Consider the following 11,328-nt stretch of genomic DNA (forward strand, 5'->3'; position numbering starts at 1 on the left):
ACCGGTATTTCAACTCGAGATCCGCAAAAGGGCACAACACAGAACTAAGAAGAAGAGCAAAGGCAAACCAAATAATCATCCACCTACACTCCCCCAATGTCAGATTCAAAACACCTCAGAAGTACACGACAAAATCAATCATTCACCATCAACAACAAAGACGACAAGAGTTATGAGAGGAGAGTTGTTTACAACTTCCACAAGAGGGTCTAATACCCAACGGCATAGTGGTTCCCAACGGTCACTTTACAAGAGCCACTCCCTCTTTACACGCCTGTCTTTGAAGAAACATCGATCACAACATAACCTCCATACCTTTAACAAGACGGCCAGCAGCAGTTTGGTATCAACCTGGTCCCCAGAAAACATTCAACATATTCCTCTGCAAAACTCCCACGGCGGCACACGTTCAGCAAAGCATCACCTGGGACTCCTCACACGCCCTTGCACCCAAAAGCTGGCATCCTCAAGTGGGAAGTAAAAACAAACAAAAATGCAACACCGCGAAATGCAAAGCTAAACTGTCCTCAACACCAGCAGACAAACACTACAAGGGAAATGCAAGGAACTGTCATTTATTACGCGAAGCCAAAAAACAAGAGCATACATTATTTCTACTCCAAAAACTTAAAACATTTTACCGTAAGCATGTAACACTGAAGCCCATAGCACAAAACAAAAAAAAATCCATGAAAAAATAAAGAAACCTACGATAATCGTTTGATTAGGGTGTTCATTACTGTAATGAGCATAAGCGAAGCAAGAACAGTTCACTGTTTTATACCACGGTGGAAATGCATTAGGGGAGAGAGGATTTACTGTTTACTCGTACTTTGGCTTGTTGTCCTTTCAGGAAAGATGCTGACCATCAAATGTTGTGTGGTGGGAGTTCCATCTCTCGCATCGCACTAACTATTCGATCACGGTCTACAGTATCGAAGGCTTTGGCGTGATCTACGAATACTGCACTTGTACGCGAATCAGGGGTGGGTCTCGTGAGGGCTGCGCGTAGGTGCAATAGTTGACCTAATGTGGAGTGGAGAGGCCTGAATCCAGATTGTTGCGGGGTCAGTTTAATTTCAATAACATCTCCAATGCGGGCTGCAATGATCCGCTCCATTAATTTGGACAGACAGCTAGTGAGTGTAACTGGTCTGGACAAATCTAGATCTGTGGCTTTCTTCCCGGGCTTAAGGAGTGGTACAATGATGTCTACTTTCCAAGAAACTGGAACTATACCAGTTCGGAGGCTCGCCTTGAAGAGGGCAAGAGTCTCCCCTTTGGCTCGAGGTCCCAAGTGTTGGAGTGCCACACTGTAGATACCATCCGGACCTGCGGCCCTCCCTTTAGGAAGGAGACGTTGTGCCCGTTCCAGTTCTGCTGCTGTAATGGGGATGAATTCCGTATCGGTCACTGGAATGGACGGCAGTGAAGGGTAGGAATGTGGATGTTGTTTAGCTCTTCTGGAGAGTATAGGTGAATAAGGTATTCAATCCGGAGTGGATGAAAAAAAGGAATACGCGGGGCGGGGTTCGAACCCGCGACCTTCTGCGTGTAAAGCAGACATCATAACCACTAGATCACCCACGCCAATGGCCACACAAAAACAATGCGTTTTCGTTATGTATATTGTGTGTATGTACGTGTTGTTGTTTTTGGTTTTCTTCTTCTTTTTCGGATTTACACACCATCACAAAGGCGTCATCCCATCACCGCAGTTCAGCTATATCAGAGCTGATAACGACCTCAATTGGCAGAGAACCTAATGGGTTCAGACGTCGAGAGATATTTATCATAATTCCCAATAAGTAACAAAAGTAATTCAAGGCATCTTCTTCTTTTATACACCGCTCCAAATAACAAAAACTAGGCGTTATTAGTTCATACAAGGGACGATGAAAATGATGTGGTTTTTTTTTCTTTTTCTTTGTGGGGAGTGAGAAGACTGGGGTGTAATATATTTCTACTCTACAGCCATAAGAAAGAAGCCGGAGCACATTTTTGGAAAAATATAATCCTATCAGAGGTACATCAATTATCTCAAATTGTACTCGCATTGGATGAAGGGTGGTACAACTCAAAAGATGCAGTACCGTTTCTTTGCATTCACCGCGTTTGCCGGTGTGCAAGCGAGTAGGTTGATACCCGTGTTATGATATGCGCTGCAGAATTAGTCCTGATTCACTTATTACACACTCACAGTTGCATGTTGGGCAAACTAATGCCAGAAGGTCTCTTGTTTTCACCGCTTTCCTCTGGGGGTATTTGGGGGATTTCCTTTTTGTTAGCATTCCTTGTTCATCATGGAATTTTCCGCCGCGGTGGATGGAAAAGGAGGCTAAGTGGACGTAGAACTATTGGCAAACTCCCCATTGAAACCTGTCATCGTCCCCACGCTCCGGTGGTGGTGGTGGTGGCGATGAATCTCGCTGGTGTTTCTTTTTATTTCAAGTAAACATCACCTTTATTAATGACGTCGATAACCAACAATTGTGAAACTTGACACTTCAGCGTGATAAAGTTTCGTCTCACCAAGAAGGCAATAAAAATCACATTATCATCAATAAGGGTTTTGTAAGGAGCAAGCCTCTTACCTTCTCCAAGAATACGGGGTACTGGAACCTGGCACTGCAATAAAATATGGCCGAGATCACAGAAACCCCGCCAGAGTATACACTTCCCCACTCCCAAGGTCCACCTTTGCTGGTGCAGCAACCAAACTAATAATCCACAGACACACCAGCACACCAGCAACGCAACGAGGCAGCTTCCGTTTCAGATACCGCCCCAGCGACCCCTGCAGGCCAAAGTCACTCGCAGCACGCGGACGGCACTGTGCCGCACAGCAAGAGTGCACACAGAGTCATGCCACCATTGGGGTGGTTGTTCTAAGGGCAAACAACGCACTACACACAGTGTCCTTTCGAGCAAGAACAGCAATTGCTATTCTGAAAGGAGCTTTGTGATCAATTTATAGACGCAGGGAGGCATCCATTTTGGCTTTTTTTTGTTTTTTTTTTTTTCTTTCTACAAGGGAAATAAAAAAAAAGAAAACAAAAGGTTCTTATCGTTTGTAGAAGATGATGTTGACCAACTGCACGTTTTAAAAATAAAACGTAATCAACCAATACACATCATACGATGGCAAAAAAGTAGAGAGTTCCCTTTTTACGCATTAGTTTTTTCCACCCATTAAAACATTTCACTCAGCCCCTCCTCCGCATAAAATCAGAAATGAAGCCTATCGCGCAATGCCGAAACTGTGCATATATATAAAAAGAAATTATTGTAAAAAAAAAAAATTTCCAATCTCCATGGCAACTACAGATGTAGCCCCACGTCACTTGCCAAGAAAAAAAAAGATGTTTTTTCCATTCATTATCCAAATCAAAATTTGTCCTCAAAACTTTATACCTTATAAATATTTTTTCCAAATAAAAAGAAACTGCAGCACCATGCATACAGATGTATCCAATGTGTGCATTGACAAGCAAAATCATATAGCAAATGTTAACCTTTATGAAATTTAGTATAATGGAAAGCCCAGAGAGCGTATCACCATCAGAATAGAGGCGAGGCGACGCCCCTTGACCTTGCCGTCTGGGTCCGCACCTTGAGGGTGCTTCACAGAGGCACAGCCAAAGCAGCAGCAGCAGCCATCAGCAGAAATAGAGCGTGGAGAACACAGGCTGCAGCAGGAGTACCATCCATACCCACATGAATCGAATTGTTCCCTCCCCCTTGGGAAGATGTAACATTATCCTTGTTTATATTTCCCTCAGTCGTCGACGGAACGTCAACGTTTGTCCCACCCTGCGAGGGCCCGCTGCTGTCAGAATTATTGTTGGTACTCCCACTTTCTGCACCAACTGTCTCATTTTGATTTTCAGTGGATTCTTCTTTTCCAGTGTTCGTATCCGTGGTAGTTTCTTCATTCCATGACGGGTAAACCATCGGGCGGAGACTGCTGCCGTTAGGGGCGACGGTGCACACCTCACTGTACTTGGGACATGTGATTTTCTTGCCTACGAATGAGGTCGATGAAACATCCAGTGTAGTGTTTTCGGGGCATTTATGCCATGCCTCGTTGCCAGCGTACATCACTTCCACTTCATTACCCTCGCACTTCACTCGTGCACACACACCAGTGAAAGGGAATTTATCTGTTCCAACACTTCTTTTGTATTCTTCTGTATCCAAACAGAATGAATCATTGCCAAAGACCGACCCTTCCTCTTCGGATGTATTTTCAGAATAGCATAACGTACTTCCACTGGTACCTGAATTATACAACTCACCTCTCACAAAAGCAGCATCGATATAACTTTTGCCAGTAGAGTCAGGGTAGTGTTCACCCAGGTCACAGCTCCCAAGTGCTCTTCGATCAGTTGTGCATGTGTACGAACCTCCAGTTTTGCAAAACATTTTGGGATATTTTTCAACGAATGTATCTTTTTGGAAATTATTATCAAGCAAATCACAATCGGAATTGTTGCCCCAGGTCATCGGCTCCGCCCTATCCCAATTAACAGAATAATACTTGAGGTCTTCAAACACAGACATCGTCAAGGCAGTGTAGTACATGCCGCCAAAGTTATACCGAGATGACATCAGATCATCCTTTGCAACACGATAGTTCCAGTGCGATGAAACCTTTCCTTCTTTTTCCCATTTCCATTCTTTGTTGTACTCCAATTCCATGCCCTGAGATGTATTGCAACCATAGTGTTCCTGTACCTTCTCCTTCGTTTTGCTTGAGTTCACCAGCACGCGCTTTTTTCCATCGGTAAAGTCCTTCTCAAGCACCATACTGTAGTTCTTAAACACATTATAGTCAAATCCAAGTACATGCGCAATATCATGTGCCAAAATACGAACATAATACCGTTGCGACTTCTCCAAATAGAAAGAACGGATGTTTAACGCTCCGGCAATCGGTCGGCCAGCATTATTTCTGGCGCATACTTCATGAATGTTTTCCACAGGTTTGGCAGCCACATAGAGTACCATGTCAGTATTATTGACACCGTCAGAATGGTGTTCCTTAGGAACAGAAAAGTTATTGCAAATATTCGTCTCATTAAACTCAGGAACCTTCAACGGACCTTCCACAGGATCAACGAGCAGACGATCCGCGTGTAGTTTAATGGCAGCAGGAATAATGGTCTGGACAAATGAGGAGATCATCTCATCGGTAAAAAGATCATGGTCTTCGCAATCATGTTTTTCTCCCTTGAAATTTGGGATCGATTCTCCGACCACAGTGCAGTACTTGCCTTTTTCCAAGTCCAGTGTTGAGGCATTTATGCGGATAAACTTTCGGTCCTCCACTGCGACGGTGTACGCCTGCGATGCGCTCTCTCCCTTGCGGGGCAACTCCAACACAACTCCTCCAGTCGACGGCTCGGCGAGGATTCCACTCGTGCTGCACAACTGTACAAATAGAAACAACAGCAGCAGGAGAAGCAGTGAGACGTGCATCTGTCGGGTCATTGTCTTACAGTCGTGTATAATGGATATATAGGTATGCTTGCCTTGTGGTTTTTAAACAGTCAATCTACAAGAAACAAGAAAAGAAAGAAAAAGAAAATAAGAAAAGAGAGTATCGTAGTGCATGGTATGCAGTTGCAAGACTCAGTTCATGTACAGCAACCATCACCCTTCTTTAAATTCAAGTACAGACCCTCTGCAACAATTGTCTGCATGAGGACTCATCACTCCAAGGTCCACAAGCAAGCAACAACAACACCCCATTAGAAGTACTACTCTGTCATTACAGTAGAAAAAAGAGCCCTTTCTCCCTGAACATGGCAATTATATGATGTCGATACGCATGTAAGCCTTTGGGCTCACCGGTATTTCAACTCGAGATCCGCAAAAGGGCACAACACAGAACTAAGAAGAAGAGCAAAGACAAACCAAATAATCATCCACCTACACTCCCCCAATGTCAGATTCAAAACACCTCAGAAGTACACGACAAAATCAATCATTCACCATCAACAACAAAGACGACAAGAGTTATGAGAGGAGAGTTGTTTACAACTTCCACAAGAGGGTCTAATACCCAACGGCATAGTGGTTCCCAACGGTCACTTTACAAGAGCCACACCCTCTTTACACGCCTGTCTTTGAAGAAACATCGATCACAACATAACCTCCATACCTTCAACAAGACGGCCAGCAGCAGTTTGGTATTAACCTGGTCTCCAGAAAACATTCAACATATTCCTCTGCAAAACCCCACGGCGGCACACGTTCAGCAAAGCATCACCTGGGACTCCTCACACGCCCTTGCACCCAAGAGCTGGCGACCCCAAGTGGGAAGTAAAAACAAACAAAAATGCAACACCGCGAAATGTAAAGCCAAACTGTCCTGAACACCAGCAGACAAACACTACAAGGGAAATGCAAGGAACTGTCATTTATTACGCGAAGCCAAAAAACAAGAGCATCCATTATTTCTACTCCACAACCTTAAAACACTTTACCGTAAGCATGTAACACTGAAGCCCATAGCACAAAACAAAAAAAAAAAAATAAACAAATTGCGAGAAGCAAAAGTGCATATGGAGGACGTGGTATATTTTCCACAGCAGCAACAACAGCGTCGACATGCTGCTGTCGAAAGAGAAAAAAATGATTAATTTACTCCACTCACTTTTAAAAAAGAAAAACAAACAACCTTCATGAATGCGACTGTATTACTTTGGATTGGTCAGACACACACACACGCCTTGTACGTAGTAATTCGAGGGAGGAGGCAGTGGGATACCCTTCAGCTCTCCTACGCGGATACGCATTTAACTCTCCACATCCCTCATCACAGAGGTCCCATCCACAGCTTCACGAACCCCAAGATTCTTCTCTTCCAGAAGTATGAGGACTGTAAGCAGCTGAAGTTGGAGTAGACCGTAAAGGTGCTGAATTCAAAAGAGAATCAACAACTCAATTTAAAAATTTTCATCCAGGTTGAAAAAGATGGACGAGTAGGGGATTGAACCCTAGGCCTCCTGTATGCAAAACAGGCGCTCTACCACTGAGCTACACGCCCCGATGACTCCTCTCATCGTGAGAGCACAACCGCTATTTTTTTCTTTAAATGATAACCCCTCGCCTTATTCGGATAATGTTTATAATAATAATAATTTTCTCCCCCCAAAATAGATTACAGAATTTGTTTTTTTTTTTTTTGGTGTTATTTGGAGTTAACGAAGTTGCCCTCAAAATAATAATAATAATAATAAAGGATTCTGTTTAGAGTTTAAGTCTTCTCTTTATTATTAGTGGTTTTTTAAGGTTACCTGAAAATAGAGCTTTTCATTGAAAACTTGATTTGAGACTATTTCAATTGTATCAAGATTGCATGCCCTTCACAAAGAAGAATAATCAAAGAGAAGAAAAGGAAAATGTTATTTTTGTTTAATGGTAGTTTCTACATCTCCTTTAGTAAAGAAAATAATTATTAATGATATTCCCAGGAATAATAATAATAATAACAATTACAAATAACCAAACGCAACGTTCATCAATATATTATATGCTTAAATTCCACATAGATATTCCCTTTCATCAGTTTTTTTTTTTTAGAAATCGGATACGCTTTCATTGACAACCCAAACGCAAAAAAAAAGAAAGAATTAAAAACACTGTAAAACACGCTAGCACTGACAACCCAAACTCAAAAAAAAAAGAAAGAATTAAAAGCTGTAAAAAAAAAAAAAAAATTGGTGAAGTTAGTTCTTCACCAAAGGACCTTTTAGTGCCATGAAGACAGACTTGGTCTCTGTATAATGCTGAAGAGCTTGATCACCCAATTCCCTACCAATACCACTTTGTTTAAATCCACCAAATGGCATAGAAGCATCAAAGCAATTCCAGCAATTTACCCACACTGTACCAGCTTTCAAAAATGAGGAGCAGTACATAATCTTTTCAATATCAGGCGTGCAAATACCAGCAGCGAGTCCATATGTTGTGTTGTTAGCGCGTTCAATAACCTCATCCATCGTTTTAAATTTTATTACACATACCACAGGACCAAAGATCTCCTCACGTACAATCGTCATGTTATCATTTACCCCTGCAAATACGGTGGGTTTCACAAAGTATCCACGCCCAGCACACCGTTCTCCACCTGTTACCACAATACCTCCTTCTTTCTTACCCTTTTCAATGTATTCAAGGACACGTTGATGTTGCCTTGCAGAGATAAGTGGTCCAAGATCATTAGCAGGATCATTACCAGGACCAATGCGGCGGGACTCTGCCAACACCCGAAGTTTCGCCAGAAATGCATCATGTACACTCTCATGAACAAATATCCGGGATGATGCTGTGCAGACTTGTCCCATATTAAAGTAAATACCATGCGATGCTACATCGGCGGCAGCATCAAGATCGGCATCTTCAAAGACAATAAGTGGTGATTTTCCACCCAACTCCAGTGTTACCCGCTTTAAGTTACTCTCCGCCGCCATTCGCATAATTTGATGCCCCACAACAGTAGATCCTGTAAAGGCAATTTTATCCACATCCTGGTGAAGTGCCAGTCGTGCCCCGGCGGTTGCCCCGTAGCCTGGGAGAATATTTAACACACCTGCTGGATAACCGGCTTCCATGGCGAGTTCACCGAGACGCAGTGCCCCCAGTGGGGTTTGCTCAGCGGGTTTAAGTACAACAGCATTACCCATTGCCAACGCTGGTGCGAGTTTCCATGCTGCCATTAGGAGTGGGAAGTTCCAAGGGATAATTTGTCCACACACACCCACAGGCTCACGCTTTAAGAAGGCAAAGTTCTTTCCAGAAACAGGGAGAACTTGACCACAGACCTTATCTGCCCATCCAGCGTAGTAGCGGAAACATTCCTCCACCAACATTAAATCAACATTAAGGGCTACCGTATAGGGTTTACCATTATCAAGACATTCAATAGCCGCAAGTTCTTCACGATGTCGGTGAATAGCATCAGCGAGTTTAAGCATGAGAGCACGACGGTAGGCTCCATCTGTGGTGCGGTATTCATTAAATGCCTTGCGGGCTGCAGTAACGGCGATATCTACATCCGCCTCCGCCGCCTCCGCCACGTGTGCACAAACCTCCTCCGTTGCTGGATTCACCACATCAAATGTTTTTCCCGAAACCGCAGGTACAAATCTGCCGTTGATAAGTAACTTGTCTTGCAAGCGCTTAATAACAGGCGGTTTGTTGGTAAAGAACTTTGTGGTAGCGCGGAACATGTGTCTGTTTTACCTGATATATAAAAAAGAAAGAAAAAAACAAACATGTCATGGAATTAAATGAAAATAACAGTAGAGATTCAAGTTCATATGTGGTAACCATCAATGATAATGATAAAACAAAAACGAAGAAAATAATGGCACAGGGTTTCCCTTTCTTTTTTTTTTTTTTTCTTCCAACCACTTTAACTCAGATCCCTCTGCCTTCAATGTACGTATATACCTTTCTTTCTCTCTCTCCCTCTCTCCCTCTCTCCCTTCTCGTGATAGCAAAAGAGTAAAAGAGAGAGATATATTCCCCCGCATTTTTTTAAAAAAATGAGAATAACAACAGAAAAAAAAAGGAGCTAAACTCCTGCCTTGAGGCAGTATAAAGATAATATCTTCTTCCTCCTCCTCTCCCTCTTCTTATTCCCTTGCAAATAATAAAAAAAAGGAATCTATTTCGCTAAATAAATAAATGACTCATTGTATTTTTCAAAAAAACAAGAATCAGTCCTAAACGCAAATGGTTTTCCTAATACTACATAGCGCGAATAGTTCCCCCTTGACCCATATTGCTCCTACTACCATACGTATTCTCCTTTATTATTTTTTTTTTCTTTTTTTTTCTCTCATTTGCGTAAATATCATTTAACAATTAACTGAAAGCTCTAAGAATTCAGAAATAAACTCATTTCCATGCACAACGGAAAAAAAAAAAACAACGATTCACATACATATGTACCCTACAGGCATAGCTGTAAGATAATATAATAATAATAATAATAATAATAATAATAATAAAAACACACACAAAAAAGAAAAAAATGGTAATATGGGATAATAAGAAATTAAGGAACGGATAGAGTGAAAAGGGCAAATTCAGTGTGTTTATCGCTTTCTTTTTCCCTTCTCCCCCCTTTATCTCGCTTATTTCGTATAATAGGAGCGCAAGAAAAAAAAAGGAAAAGAAGGGAAAAAAAAAGGACGGAAGAGTGTTCCCACACCTATTTTCACCTTTCCCCGTGTACTCTCCAGGGAGTAGAAATACAAGAAAACAAACAAACAAACACAAAAAAAAAAAGATCTGGTGGTAGACAGATAAGGGGTAATGTTTTCTCTTTCTCTTCTCGCTGGTATTACTAGTACTTCTGCTATTTCCCTTCCACTACTATCATACCACCTGATACAAATCACATTTCTCTCTTCCATAAATATATATCATCTCTCTCTCTACAATTACTCGGCCCTATTCTTCTCTCTCTTTTCTTCTTTCTTTCTTTCTTTCTTTCTTTCCTTCTTCTTTTCTGTTTATTAAGCCGGAATGTAGAACTTGTGTCTGCCAGAGGAGGAGGCCTCACCAATTACTGTGGCGTACTGATCACTGTACTGCCAGACGTGGGACATGTGATCCCACGGGGAGTTGTTAATGGCCTCCTCCCACTCCTTATTCACCACCTTACGCCAGGTCGGGTTATTCGCCGGTGTGTAGACACAATAGTAATAGCGGAGAACAGAGAAGATGGCACTGCCAAGCACCGCCAATGCGCCTGCCACTTTAATCGCCGCATAGCGTGGCAGTTTATTTCCCTCACCAAAGAATTTATCCGAGACTCGCATAGCGACAACGGTGTCCACGGCATCTTTATATTGTTGGGGATCTTTAAAGTGGGCGAGGGCCTCTGGATGATAATAAACCTCCCGGCGTACATTCAGAACGGAGCGGAATGAGAAGGAACTCATGTTTGGCACTCGAGAGCGGAACTCTGCGAGGGTTGTGGCGGGAGCCCAAGCACCAAATGGACGTGGCATTTTTTTTTCTTTTCTTCTTCTTTTTTTTCTTTATGTAAATAAATAAATATAAATATGTTTGTTAGACGCTTTAAAGTATACTTTTCTTTTTTTCTTTTTTTCGTTTTAATCTGTCCGTTTATTTTTTTTCTCTTTCTTGCACGGTAGAGATAGCAGCAGGGCCTAATACTATAAGCATTTGAGGAGAAATGGATTCATAAAAAAAGGAAAAAAAAAGGGAATGAATGAAAAACCATTTTGAATGGATCACCAATATATATATATATATATATATATATATATATATATATATATA

At 42.0% G+C, this 11,328-nt stretch overlaps 2 protein-coding genes across 2 annotated transcripts; both read right to left on the reverse strand.

The window, feature by feature from the left end:
- Positions 1-7,736: 7,736 nt before the first annotated feature.
- On the reverse strand, positions 7,737-9,239 carry TM35_000331870 (aldehyde dehydrogenase, mitochondrial precursor; the record flags this gene model as incomplete). The annotated part of the gene is made up of 1 exon (XM_029028943.1): positions 7,737-9,239. The coding sequence occupies one exon, from the start codon at positions 9,237-9,239 to the stop codon at positions 7,737-7,739; it is 1,503 nt and encodes a 500-aa protein (XP_028879796.1).
- Positions 9,240-10,535: 1,296 nt separating this feature from the next.
- On the reverse strand, positions 10,536-11,033 carry TM35_000331880 (cytochrome c oxidase VII; the record flags this gene model as incomplete). Its single annotated transcript, XM_029028944.1, has 1 exon — positions 10,536-11,033. The coding sequence occupies one exon, from the start codon at positions 11,031-11,033 to the stop codon at positions 10,536-10,538; it is 498 nt and encodes a 165-aa protein (XP_028879797.1).
- Between the last annotated feature and the right edge of the window lie 295 nt (positions 11,034-11,328).

This window comes from Trypanosoma theileri, assembly GCF_002087225.1.
Source record: "Trypanosoma theileri isolate Edinburgh chromosome Unknown TM35_Tth_33_V1, whole genome shotgun sequence".
Taxonomy (NCBI): domain Eukaryota; phylum Euglenozoa; class Kinetoplastea; order Trypanosomatida; family Trypanosomatidae; genus Trypanosoma; species Trypanosoma theileri.